The sequence below is a fragment of the Wickerhamomyces ciferrii genome, contig 00203 (assembly GCF_000313485.1).
Source record: "Wickerhamomyces ciferrii WGS project CAIF00000000 data, strain NRRL Y-1031 F-60-10, contig 00203, whole genome shotgun sequence".
Lineage (NCBI taxonomy): Eukaryota > Fungi > Ascomycota > Saccharomycetes > Phaffomycetales > Wickerhamomycetaceae > Hansenula > Hansenula ciferrii.
Genome location: NW_011887537.1, coordinates 1 through 14047, shown reverse-complemented (window position 1 = coordinate 14047; position 14047 = coordinate 1). Strand labels below are relative to the sequence as shown.

General features: G+C 28.8%; 8 protein-coding genes across 8 annotated transcripts; 5 read left to right on the top strand and 3 right to left on the bottom strand.

The window, feature by feature from the left end:
- Positions 1-257: 257 nt before the first annotated feature.
- On the top strand, positions 258-1067 carry BN7_5181 (uncharacterized protein; the record flags this gene model as incomplete). Its single annotated transcript, XM_011274215.1, has 1 exon — positions 258-1067. The coding sequence occupies one exon, from the start codon at positions 258-260 to the stop codon at positions 1065-1067; it is 810 nt and encodes a 269-aa protein (XP_011272517.1).
- Positions 1068-1721: 654 nt separating this feature from the next.
- Positions 1722-2558, top strand: BN7_5180 (uncharacterized protein; the record flags this gene model as incomplete). The annotated part of the gene is made up of 1 exon (XM_011274214.1): positions 1722-2558. The coding sequence occupies one exon, from the start codon at positions 1722-1724 to the stop codon at positions 2556-2558; it is 837 nt and encodes a 278-aa protein (XP_011272516.1).
- A 1046-nt stretch (positions 2559-3604) lies between these two features.
- Positions 3605-4444, top strand: BN7_5179 (uncharacterized protein; the record flags this gene model as incomplete). The annotated part of the gene is made up of 1 exon (XM_011274213.1): positions 3605-4444. One exon carries the CDS (start codon positions 3605-3607, stop codon positions 4442-4444), a length of 840 nt encoding a protein of 279 aa, XP_011272515.1.
- A 162-nt stretch (positions 4445-4606) lies between these two features.
- Positions 4607-6715, bottom strand: AMO1 (primary-amine oxidase; the record flags this gene model as incomplete). Its single annotated transcript, XM_011274212.1, has 1 exon — positions 4607-6715. One exon carries the CDS (start codon positions 6713-6715, stop codon positions 4607-4609), a length of 2109 nt encoding a protein of 702 aa, XP_011272514.1.
- A 705-nt stretch (positions 6716-7420) lies between these two features.
- Positions 7421-8008, top strand: BN7_5177 (uncharacterized protein; the record flags this gene model as incomplete). Its single annotated transcript, XM_011274211.1, has 1 exon — positions 7421-8008. The coding sequence occupies one exon, from the start codon at positions 7421-7423 to the stop codon at positions 8006-8008; it is 588 nt and encodes a 195-aa protein (XP_011272513.1).
- Positions 8009-9351: 1343 nt separating this feature from the next.
- ATP16 (F1F0 ATP synthase subunit delta) lies at positions 9352-9834 on the bottom strand (the record flags this gene model as incomplete). The annotated part of the gene is made up of 1 exon (XM_011274210.1): positions 9352-9834. One exon carries the CDS (start codon positions 9832-9834, stop codon positions 9352-9354), a length of 483 nt encoding a protein of 160 aa, XP_011272512.1.
- A 308-nt stretch (positions 9835-10142) lies between these two features.
- Positions 10143-10820, top strand: BN7_5175 (uncharacterized protein; the record flags this gene model as incomplete). Its single annotated transcript, XM_011274209.1, has 1 exon — positions 10143-10820. One exon carries the CDS (start codon positions 10143-10145, stop codon positions 10818-10820), a length of 678 nt encoding a protein of 225 aa, XP_011272511.1.
- A 154-nt stretch (positions 10821-10974) lies between these two features.
- Positions 10975-11895, bottom strand: PTC1 (type 2C protein phosphatase PTC1; the record flags this gene model as incomplete). Its single annotated transcript, XM_011274208.1, has 1 exon — positions 10975-11895. One exon carries the CDS (start codon positions 11893-11895, stop codon positions 10975-10977), a length of 921 nt encoding a protein of 306 aa, XP_011272510.1.
- Positions 11896-14047: the final 2152 nt, after the last annotated feature.

Here is a 14047-nt window from a genome sequence, read left to right as displayed (position 1 = left end):
ACTATTCAGTGTTCACACAATTTTTCCAGAAGTACAGCTTCAGGTTCTCGTATTAATAGTTACTATATATAGTAATAGTACTGTTTTGGTTCAGCTCAAATGACTCTATAACAATTTTGCTTTAAATGATTATCTAAAATATCATATAATAAAAAAATTACTATAAATATCAATCAATTTTCCCATATTTCTGATAGTTTGTTGTTTCTGATGAAATCATCATCATCACTAATTGATACTTAAGAGAATTAAGAAATATGAACTGCTTAACTTTGGTTGTATTGTTAAAATTCACTTTAGGTATCTTTGCTTGGGATATTGTTCACTCCAATCAAACAGAAGATCATCAATATCTCAATCTTGTTAGGTGTTTAGCTGCTAATGAACCAACTTCAAACACAACTGTTGGTTTAGACTCAAACGGTATCTTGTCTTTCAACATCATCACATCAGATACCAATCACTCAGATTATGTTTACAATAGATGTTGGAATGAAAATGCAAATTCAACATTAACTCATTTTGTTATTAATGGAAGTCAAAATGAAACATTTACAAATGCTACTCATGTTTCAAAAGTCCAAGATGGTCATGAAATGTTTGGAATTTCCAGAAACCCAATTCCAATTAATGATGTTGCAAAAAATAATTTAACTAAACGTCAAAAATATTCAAACTATTATTCAATGCTGGTATCAGAAGACAAAGACACAAGTTGTATTAATAATGAGCAGATCGATACAGTTACAGATGTCTGTCAAGATGATCAATTAGTATCATTACATTCGTTCAACGGAATCAATCCTAATGCTGGCTCTTTAAGATTAACCGTTTGGCCTCATCACAGTTGTAACAAAGGAGATTACGAGAGTTACACTATTACACCTGGTTCTTATACAGGTTGTATCAAGAAGACAATATTTTCCTGGTGGGGTACTTTATTCGAGGATGAATGTTATAATATGCAAAAAGCCTGTATGAATACTTATCTTGAACATTGGGATGGTAAGTATCACCCAGGACAAACAATCCATGGTGTTGGTAAACACTTTGGTCATTATCCATAAGCCATAAAGTATACATTTATGTGGTTTTTTTATTAGATATCAGTATTGAATAATTTTATAATAAACCAGATATAATATAATGTATGTCAAATTTTGAAGATATTTAGTTTTGTAACTTTGTATTTTCTATATCTTCATCTTCAACTCTATACTCTATAATTTGCTCTGATCCACAATTTCAAAACGATTAAGACATTCAAATGGATATCCTTGTGAATTTGAATTTTCTATGATGTTGTATCTTGTGGATAGTAATAGGCCTCAAATTGATCTAGTTATGTTTGGGTCAAATTGGTGATGGAAATACATGGAGATTTTCATTATGGTCAATTTTTCAACGATTTTTTAGTCATCGGAAAAACTCAACTAGTACTCTTTTGATCAACTGATAAACTAAACCAAAAAACCTTTTTTTTTGAACGATTAGGTTCGATCTACAATATATTCAATCCGATTGCTTGCAAGTCTCATGTACAATAGAAACGTGTGATTCGATTATTAAACGTTGACATTCATCTAAGTGGCTTTAAAAGCAATCAAATCAAGAGTTTCACAGTATACCCAAAGAACTATAAATATGAGCTTTAGTCACCATTTTAATGATGATTTGGGGTAGACAAAATATATCACAACAATAACGCCTGGTATTTAAAGATGATTTTCTTTACGGTGGTCTTATTTTTGGGGTTAACAATTAGTGGTGCTCTCGCTTGGGATATTGTTGATTCAAACCAAACAACTGCTTACCAATATATCAACCTTGTTAGATGTTTAAATGCAAATGAACCTACTTCAAATACAACTGTTGGTTTGGATTCGGATGGCATCTTATTTTTCAATATTAAAGCACAAGATGCTGAGCATTCAACTTATGTTTTCGATAGATGTTTGAATCAAAATGCAAATTCAACAATGATTCATTATATTATCAACGGGGATCAAAATGAAACAATGATTAATGCTACTCATATTTCACAAATTCAAAATGGTTCAGAATTATTTTCAAGTTGTGGTAAACCAAATTTCATAACTGATGATGATGAATCAAAAAGCTTAAACTTAACTAAAAGACAAAAATATTCAAATTATTATGAAATGAAAGTTTCAGGTACCACTAACTGTAAGGAATATGAACAATTTGATTCTTTAACTGATGTCTGCTATGATAACCATGATGCACCTTCATTCAAAGCATTCCATCTTAAAAATCCAAATCATAATGCAGGTTTAAAATACGTTATTTGGGATAGTCATCATGATTGTAAAGATGGTAATGGTCACACATATAGTATACCACCAGGTTCAACTTCTTTATGTACTAAGCGTGAAGTTTATTCATGGTTTGCTACGTTATCTGTTGATGAATGTTATGAACATCCTAAAAAATGTACTGGTGTTCATGTTGATCATAGTTGGCAAGGAACTTATAAATCTGGGGAAAGAATGACATATTCACATCCTTATTATCCTCACTTTTATAATGGACCATAAGACGCTATATGGAGGACTTCTATAATATGTACACTATACAATCTTATGGATTTTTTTCAATAAAACGTATTATCAAAGTTGACTGGTTGCAACTTCTTCAGACCTAGGACCACTGGTAGTGTAATGCGATAACCATGTAGATACGAATCATGGACGATGTAACAGATTAATAACAGAGTGTATATGGATATAAGAGGACTCCAGAAAATCTATAGTCCATAAAGCTCGAAGTTCCAAATCGAACAAATCCTTAGCACGGCTATCTTTATCACGACATTATTTTAATATTTGCTGATTCAATATAATTGAGGGATGCTGTTTTAAGGCATTATACTATTATAATTTATCATACGTAGTAAGTACTAAACAACACAACACCCAAACATATCCGATCTACATAAATCTAATCGTGTATCAAATTTGTAATCGGAACAAAGTAATCAAGATTCTCATCACATAACATACATTTGTACTACAGAGCTCTAATCATAATCGATCACCAACGTGTGGTCCTATGCTATTTCGCTATATCTACCCTATACCAAGCTGGACCCCTATGGACCCCTTTATTCTAGCACTTATAATTTCAAGACTTTCAGATCTGTATACTCAAAGTTCAAAGCTTATTTATCTAATTGAGTAGATAATTCGTATTCGAATCATCAACTTTTCATAACATATCACTCAAGAATTATGTCATTATGACTAGTGCCTTGTGCCCTTGGTTTCTTTTCAAACCCATAAAAGTAGATAAAGATCTACAATGTATTATACCCGATTACTTGAACAATTCATAAACATCACTCTGAAGAATCGCATCTTGGGTACTTTGAAAACCAAAGATCTTCAAATTTTTCTGTGAGTTTACCCAAGAGCTACTCAAATGAATACACAACTTCAATTATCACTATCCTTAGGAGTTTCAAAATTATCTAGAAGCGCTGTACAAACTTTGAAGTATAAATATAGCTTGATTTCACCATATTAACAATGTAACCCACAAAATCAATTAAAATATCATCAAGTTCTTCATCAAGATTACAATAATGAGTTTCTTCAAATTTGTCTTATTGTCAAGCTTAACTATTGGTGCTTTCGCTTGGGATATTGTTGAATCAAATCAAACAGATGCTTACCAGTATCTCAACCTTGTTAGATGTTTAAATTCAAATGAACCTACTTCAAATACAACTGTTGGTTTAGATTCAGATGATATTTTGTTTTTCAATATCAATGCTAAAGATTCTAACCATTCAACTTATGTTTTCGATAGATGTCTTGATGAGTATGCAAATTCAACATTGATTCATTATATTATCAACGGGGATCAAAATGAAACAATGATAAATGCTACACATATTTCACAAATTCAAAATGGTTCTGAATTATTTTCAAATTGTGGTAAACCAAATTTCATTAATGATCAAAAATCAAGTTTAAACTTAACTAAAAGACAAAAATATTCAAATTATTATGAAATGAAAGTTTCAGATACAAAAAATGATGATTGTAAAGCATTTATGCAATTTGATTCTACAACAGATGTTTGTTATGATAATCATGATGTTCCATTTGAAGCATTTCATGTTAATAATCCAAATGTCTTTACAGGCTTGAAGTATATTGTTTGGGATAGTCATCATGATTGTAAAGATGGTAATGGTCATACATATACCTTACCACCAAAGTCAGCTTCTAAATGTACTAAACGTAAAGTTGTTTCATGGTTTGCTACATTGAAAGCTGATGAATGTTATGATGATCCTAAAAAATGTATTGGTATTCATGTTGATCATAGTTGGGCAGGAACTTATGAATCTGGTAAAAGGTTAACTTTTTCAGATAAATATTATCCTCATTTTTATAATGATCTGAGTAATCAATAAGTTATATATATGGAATAAATATTAATATATATGAAATACATGAGCTGATTAAATTTTCAATAAAACATATGTAAATTAATTATTAAACAAGATCATAATAGTATTATATATAAAAGAATGAGTAATCATATAAGAAAATACCAGATTTTCAACCCATAATCATCATTTCTTAGAACAACAAGAACCTTCAAAAGAAGCTGAAGTATTTGAAAAAGCCAATTTAGAAGTTTTATCCAAAATAGAACTAACATCAGTTTCACCATTTAATTTCTTAGCACCAGAAGTAGTCATTGCATAACTTGGTTTAATATCTAATGCAGGATTTTGTGTAAAGAAATTTCTTGGTCTCATTAATAATGTAATTGGTTCTGCAGGCATTAATGGGAAATCTTCTGGAGCAGGAACATGAGAAATACCAAAAGTATGGAAAACAATAACATCTGTATTTTCAATCTTATCAGTACCATCACCAATCCAACCTCTAATACCAATTGGACCATCACCTGAACTTTGTGGAACATAAACACCTGATGGATATAATCTATCTTCATCATATTTAACAACATTCATTGCATGACGAGCCCATGGTGCTCTCTTGGAAGGAATTGAATTTTCTTTAGCTAATAATCTTGGGGTTTGAGTTGAAACAATCTTATAAGAAGCTGGATTACCACTATAAGGATTAATTGAATTTGGATTTAAAATATCCCAAGATCTTGAAGTTTCAGCATTTGCATGAGTTAAAGATTCTGCAACGGTTTTATAAATTGTTTTTTTACCAAACCAACCATTACCATAAGGATTTTCTAAAGAACCTAATTCATGAGGATCTGAAACAACATCTGAAGAAGCAACAGAATTACCATCACCATCAATTCTTGGATCAATTCTTAAAGAGAATAAATGTTGATGATTATGAGCATTAACATGTGGATAAACTTGAGTACCATAAGGACCAGTTTTTTCACCTTTATTAGCAACATAAGTGTTCAATATACCAGTTAATTTAATATCTAATCTAATTGAACCATCTTGTAAGAAATTCCAATAAATACAATATTCATAATTTGCAGCAGTGAAAATTTGAGAAATAACTAATCTTGTAGCTCTTGTAACAATTGAAGTTGAAAAATTATCTCTAAAATCTGAATGTTTATATAGGATACCATCATCTTCTTCATGAATACAAATAGCATTTTTAATAGTGATTGGATCACCAGATCTTTCAGCAAAATGAGCATCTAAATAATGAATAACACCTTTACAATCACAACCAAGAGATAAAGGATTAGTCATGTAACCAGCACCATATTCACCAATATCCAAGGCATGTTTTCTAAAATGTTTAAAAGTTGGATCACCATAAGGAACAATCATTTCAGAAAGAGACATTCTATGGAAAATTGGTCTATTCTTACCATGATCATTAAATTTAATATCTGAAAGAACAATACCTTCTCTATAATTGAAACCAATATGGAAGTTGAAATTTTCCCATTCAATAACATTACCTTCCATTTTGAATGAAACACCTTCTGGTTGAGTAACATTAATTGGTTTATGATCTCTATAACCATATTTATTAACAACATCAGCAGGATAGAAGTTTGAATGAGGTTGTTTTGATAAAGGTCTTCTAATTGATGGAATATCAATGAAAATAACTTCATGAGTTTCAGTATCAACAATTGGAACAAAATCTAAAGGATGAGAATATTGAGAATCATCTTCATTAGCTCTATAATACATCATAGCTTGTTGTAATCTTCTTGAATTACCCCATCTTTCATCATAACCAATAGTCCAAGGATCACAATAAACTTTATGCATTTCATCAGCTGGAACACCAGATAATCTACATTGTTCAATAACTGTTGGATCTTTTCTAATGATTGATTCAGTAGCACATAAATCTTCCACAGTTAAGATTGGTTGAACACCTTGAACATGTTTTAACCCAGTTAAATATAAATTACCAATATCAACAACACCTTCTTGAACACCAGCTTTACCAGCTTCTAAAATAACAAAAAATGCTAATCTTGGAGGTCTTGGACCATTTTTTTCTCTCCATTCAATAAAAGATTTTCTTGATGGTTCTTTTAAAGTAACAACATTGAATGAAATGTTTTTTCCTGAATAATTTTCCTTAACAATAGAAACAACCGCTTTAATTTCTTGAATTGATAATGGATCCAAAGGATGATTAGCCAATGGAGGTGGTTGAGCTGAAGCGGTAGTTTGAGAAGCAATTTGTTGTAAACGTTCCATAGTGAATGTTTTGATGATGAATTAAAAGACTTAACAGGAACATGACTTTTAAGAGGATACCATGTTGTTTAAATACTTGTCCTTTGTCTGATTTTTCACTTTGTCTTTTGTTCTCCTCTGCTTATATCTTATCTCAAACCAGAAGGAAAACCCACTTATCACAGCGCCAAAAGGGGAAACTCTGTGCATGGTGCGCTGAGCTGCTCTTTTGGGAAGGATGGTGCGCTGATAATACAATTATTGTTTGATGAGGTACAAAAGATGTTGATCATTGATTGAATAGTTGTTATTGTTACTATTGTTACTATTTGATCCGTTACTGATTGTTGTTGGTCTGTTGTTGTTGATGTTTGTCCTTCTTGATTAGTTGTTGTTGAACGTTGGAACTTCTTATCTATAAGCCCGACATCGCCTACCAGTTACCGGTGATAATCAAGGGAATAATAGCCAATGATCAAAAGTATTCAATTGATGAAACAATAGTTAAAGTTACAATGTAATGACCATAATAATGATCATAATAATAATCACAGTACTATACATTGTACAATCAATCACTTATTTCTTAAGTAATTCTAGAACACCGGTAATTAAATCGTGCGCGAATCCGTTTTATTGTTTCTTATGTATTATGCTCAATTTTAATCACTTGACTTTAATTAAAGTGATATGACCATTCAATTACAACTTAGTATTCAAATCAAGATGTCATTAGAGATACCGACGAAAGAATCAAATAAGAAACGTAAAGATCAAGACCTACTCAATGCTTTCAATCAACATTTTAATGAATCTGTTGATGATGTTCAATATGTTAAAAAAATTTTAAATAATCCAAAAGTTAGACCTTGGTATATGGATTATAAAGAAAAAGTTGCACAACAAAATAGAATAAATAATGGTTGGAGACCTCCAAAGACATCATCTTCATCATCCTCACATCAACAACAACAACTGCATCCTTCTTTATTATCATCACCAATAACAACTTCAACTTCATCAGTCATTAATGAACCATTATCATCCCCTTTATATCAATCTACATCATCAAATTTCCCATCAATTTCAGCATCTTCATCAACTTTAATCCCATCTACAATAATACAAAATAATCAAGATTCAAATGATCCATTGATACAACTTTTATTAAAAGAATTCAATGATAAAAAAGCTTTACTAATTGAAAATTTTGAAACCAATTTAAAAAATTTAGAAGATGAATATAATAAAAAAATTAAAGATATTCAATTACAAACTTTTATTAAAGATATTGATTTTGATGAAGATAATTAAGATTAACTATTTATTTATTTATTTAATGGCTTTCAAAAGGTTTATTGGTGTTTTGGCGTTTTTACCCCATATAATGATTGAAATTTTGACGCATATAGTTTATCTGTTGTTTATTTCCGAGGTTTCTGGAAATCCGGATTAATTTTAATTTAATAGAAAATAAAATTAATTACATATTTTTGTAGTGGAAGATTGTTATATTATTACTCTAATATGATTATTTTAGTGTTGAATTTATAGCTCTGAATTAAAATTATCATAATTTGAAGTTTTTTTTTGGAATTTTTCAATTTTTTGAAAATGTCAATCTAATAAATTTTATTTTTACTTTTAAAATAAATCATTTAAGAAAATTCAGAAAATCAAAAATTAAAACAACTTTTTAAGCCTAAAAAACTATACCATAATAATCCTAATCTTTCAAAATCCCTATATTCGCTTTAAAACAATCTCCTCACCATACAAATTGTTTTAAATAAATTAATATTTAATAATTCAGCTCCACCGGAAAATTCAAATTCCGAGGGTCAATCCTCCCAACGCGGATATCAGCACATCATACAAATTCAACAAGAAGCCATCGTAGTATAGTGGTTAGTACAGATCGTTGTGGCCGATCAGACCCAGGTTCGATTCCAGGCGATGGCAAGCTTCTTTTTTTGCTATTTTTTCGGATTTTTAGAAGGAAATTTTTGTTTTTTTTTAGTCAATTGGAAAGAGCTGAATTTTTGGGATTGGGTGATGTAAATAATGGTATAGGTTTATGGGGTTTTGTGTTGTTATGAGGGGTTTATGTTTTTATGGTTTTGATTATGCTGGGTTTGGGTGAAATTTTCAAGATCTTTACAAGATCGCGATCTAAAGGAATTTTTTTAAAAACTGAGATCAATTGAATTCAGTACTTTATGACGAATTGTAAGCCTAGTTTTGTGTTTGTTTATGAATGGAAATTGAAGAATTGTTTTGTTTTACGGATTGAGTTGATTATAAATAATTCGTGGTCTTTACTACAAATTTAATATATCTAATCAAAATTTGGTTTTTTTTTCATTAAATGAATATATTCCATTTGTGGATTTATTTTTTTGTTTCATATACGTGTAAATCATATTGGAATTAATTAATGATTCTAATTATTCCATTTTTTTTTTGTAAAATTGTTTTTTTCTGTTTTATTTTGATATATAATATTAAAATTTTATGTTTTTTTTGATAATTATTAAGAAATTTATCAAAAATTTCAAATAAAAATCTCTATTTATATTTATAACTTTAATAAAATTGTTGTATGAATATGTTAAAAAATTGTGAGAATGCTAATAGTTAAATATGATGATTTAAATTTATTTAGCAACAGATTGTAAAGCTTCTAAAACTTCAACTTGAATAGCAGCAGTAGCAGCAATTGCTTCATCACTATTGTTAACATTCTTTTGAGCTTCAGCTAATTGAGTTTTAACAGCTTCAGCAGAGAAAGCAGAAGGTTCAAAAGCTTCAATAGCAGTGATTGATAAAGTTGAACCTGGTTGAACAGTAGCAAAACCACCACTAACGAAAAATTCTTTAGTTTGACCTGAAGTTTCAGTAATTGAAATTAAACCTGGTCTTAATTGTTCAATGATTGGAACGTGGTTAGCTAAGATACCAAAATCACCATTAGCACCTGGAACATTAACTTGAGTAACTTGTTCTGAAGAAAATAAAGTAGCATGTGGTAAAGCTAAAGATAATTTCAAAACATCAGCAGAAGCAGCATCAGCATAGGTTCTTCTGGAGATGAATTGAGATTGACGAGCTAATGATTTGAATGCAGTTGATCTGAACATTTTTTGACAAACAATTGAAATAAGAATTGAATTGAATTGATATCTTTTGTATACAAAGGGGGTTTCCATTTCCATTTTAATTTCCAAAATTGTTGAAAAACATTTCATTGGGTGTGGTTTCGCGATTCGCGAATTTGGTGAAAATAAAAAAATGCATAAATGTGAAAACAGTTGTGGTGCATGGGTTTTCGCGACATTATAATGATTATAATATTGATGAGTATTAAATGAATGAGAACTTGTCTTAATTCATTGGATTTATTGGTTATTATTTGGTGGTAAAAGAGAATTTATAGTGGTAATACAATATGTCAAATCAAATAGACAATCTCAGCTTATCATTCAACGAGATCTTATTAAACGTTGGTACATTATTTGATGAATTAGTTTCAGATAAAACAACAAATTTAGTACTACCCAATAATAATAAAAAATCAAATAAATTAAATGATTCAATTAAACAATTTGATAAAAATTTAGATGATATACTTATACAATTAAATGATATTTCATTATTTGATAGGAAATTAAAACAAACAAAATTAGAAAAAGAACAAGCAAAATTAAATAATAATAATACCACAGATACACAAGAGAAACAAATAGAACCAATACCACAACAACAATCACAATCACAACCACAAGAACAACAGCAACAACCCACAGATTTAAATAATAATTTCAATAATAATGAAAATGACGAAAATATTCTGGATGATATAAATATGTTTTTATCAACAGTTCCAGATGGTAATGATCAAAATTTAAATGGAGAATTTAATGATAATATTCAAGATTTATTAATGGAAAATGATCCATATGGTGGTGGAAGTATTGGTGATGTTCAAGGTAATGATGGAGAAAATTCAAATTTAAATTTTCAAGATTTTAATAATGATAATAATGGTAATGATAATATGGGGAATAATGGAATGGAATTTGAGAATAATATATTTGATGAAATTGATTCAATGCTGAATATATAAGGATTATCTACTATGGGTTGATATTAAGAAACAATATATTTGAAAAACATTATATAAAGGAAGGTGAATAGTGGAAATCAAAATAAGGACAAAAACAGTGTAAAAATTCATTAAAAACATTAAAAAAGTTCATTGTTTAATTTTTTGTTCAATTTTATTTCAATGAAATAACCATAACTGTTATATTATCAGCAGTCAATTTATTTAATGCATATTTAACCAATTTTTTAGCAGCTTTTGTAGGATCATCCACACAATTCTGAATCAATTCACAAGCTTGTTGATCACTAATAACATCCCAAAGTCCATCACATGCAATAATTATAAAATCATCAGTTTCTGAATTTAATTCAACACTTGTTGTATATGGATTACCAATAACTAAATCTTTAAAAAAAACATCACCTAATGATCTTGTAACTGCTAACATACCATTAACTCTTGATTTCATTATTACACCACCATTTTTTTCAATTCTATTAATTTCATATTGATCTGATGCTTTATGATCATAAGTTAATCGTATTGCCTTTTTATTTCTAAATAATATAATTCTTGAATCTCCAACATTTGCAGTATATAACATTCTTTTATGTTTACTTAAATCAATTTCTTGTTGTTGATCTTGGGGTTGAGGTTGAATTTGTGATTGATCTTGTGATTGATCTTCTTCTGGTAATTCCCATCTTATAACTGCAACAGCAGCAGTACATCCACTTGAACCTTTTAAATTTTTAACAATTTGTTCATCAGCTTCTAAAAACCCTTGATTCAAGATATCACGAACATCTTCATTTTCATTTTCAATAATTTTTTTTTCAATAATTGAATGTAAATTTTGTCCACACCATTTAGCAGCTTCTTTACCTGCATGACCATCGAAGATTGCAAAATAACCCCAATCTAATCTTTCAACAAAATTTTCAACATAAGTATGAACATCTTCCATTGTTGGTCTATACATTTTATTTATATCTTCTGCAACACCAACTTTATATGATAATTTATATTCTTTATTATTTGTAATTGTATTATTAGTTGATTCATCTTGATTATTATTATTATTTGAATTCATAATGTTTCCAAGCTTTGAATTAAGCTTCTTTATTGATGATAACGACACTTTGAATAAAAGTTATTTTAAATTAAATTGAAATGAATTGAATAATGTGGATCAAAAAGAATTATGACACTCTAATATAATATAGCTAGTAGTTCTAAATATAAACCTTCACCTAGTTTAATAATTGTATCTTGTTTCCCTTCAAATTGATAATCTAATATTAGATTGCTGTTAAGATATCTCTTTCACAAGTAATGATCAAGAAACGATTGATTATTTGATTTCTCTCTAATGATTTGATATAAAATGATCTAATGTAATAAGCACCCAGTAATTATTCAAGATTAACCTCTAACAAAAGCACACACACACAATCAATAACTTATAATAGTTTAATAATACTGTACCTTAAGTTTCAAAATAATTATAATCTGTCATATTACCTTTTGAAAATATAGATCCAATTCGCGGAATTCAAAATATTTACCCGGGCTAAGTTCTATTAAAAGGGTTCAAACACAAACTTCAAATTTCCCATTTTTTAAACATTAATTCATTCAATATTTTTCAATAACAAATAACATTTTAATAACCGGAAGCCTTCATGGATGTCACCATAAGTCTGTTTGTTAAAGCGAATTTATGAACCCTTTGTTCTATTGGTTAAAGAGGATTTATGAACCATTTGTTCTATTGGTTAAAGAGGATTTATGAACCCTTTGCTCTAAAGCTTCACATTCATTGATGATTGATATTCAATTGTAATCAATTGAGATATTTGATTATATCAATAGGTTGATCCATTGAATCATATTCATAAATATACCATTTAATAATTGTTATTGATATCTATATATATCAGAATACACAATTATTTAACCATTTTCAAATTAAAATTGTAGTGGTAATCATATAATTAATTCATTAAATATCTTTCATCGTTGGTATATATAGCGGCTAATTTCACAATTGATAAAACTATAATTCATTTAAACAAAAGATCAAAACAATTGTTAATTAATATCAATTATATGTACTTGTCCACCGCATAAACAGTTATCAAAGTCTTTAAATGTTAATTGTTCATGTAATTATGTGATTGAAAAGTCTCATAGATCATCAACTTCATTATATAAAAGATAAATTAGTACAAACACAATTGATTGAATTTGTTTTCAGCGGCTAATTATATTAAAGCTATATAACTACGTCAAAGTTGTATTATAATGATTTAAAAAATATATCTCAATAGAAGAATCACAATTCATGATTCCCAAAGAGTAATTGTATATTGAACTGAATATTCCATAAAATGATTATGATAGTAATCATTATAATATGGAATATATAGTAATTAATTGGAATAATGTATTAAAATATTGTTATGAAATTGACCAAACAACAACAAATCAATTTTTACAATAATTGCAAATGATGTAATACCAATATTAACTTTAACCTTTTTTTTCTTCATCAGTAATTTGTTATTATCATGTAACTAAACTCAAATTCTGGATTTCATTGAAAGTTGATACCGAAATCGAATCAAAAAAGGGAAAATTGACGTCTTTTTATATATTTTAAGATTTTACATTACGTACCTCATGGCGGCTAGTTTATATTTTCCCTTTTACCCCTCGTACATGTTGATATATCAATTGAAGATCTTTAAGCAATATATAGATCTATATTAAAGCACTCACTAGTAGAATAAGGGTTAAATATTAGATGATGTGTCTCCATGAATAGCTTAGAGCGCTTGATTAATTAATCTGTGTTCATTTGATCTATATATCTCTACGTTAATATAAGTATTTGATCAAAATTAATGTCAATAGAATAAGCAATTTGTAAAAGCATTCTATTGATAAAGATGTATATTAGATCCATGATTATAACAACATGATAATATTTTCAAAGCAGCTTTATAATGATGAACACTGAATACCTTTAACAAATTTTTGACCAATTGTTTCTTTTTTAAATAGATCGAAGCAAAGAAATTGTATAGAAATTTACAATAATCACAGATGATCATTGATGATCCTTTAATAAAAGCATATAAACAAGAAGGATCCTGGATGGCGAAATTGGTATCGCGTTACGCGTCTGAGTCCTGACTACGAATCAGAAGATTGCAGGCTTGAATCCTGCCCTAACTTTT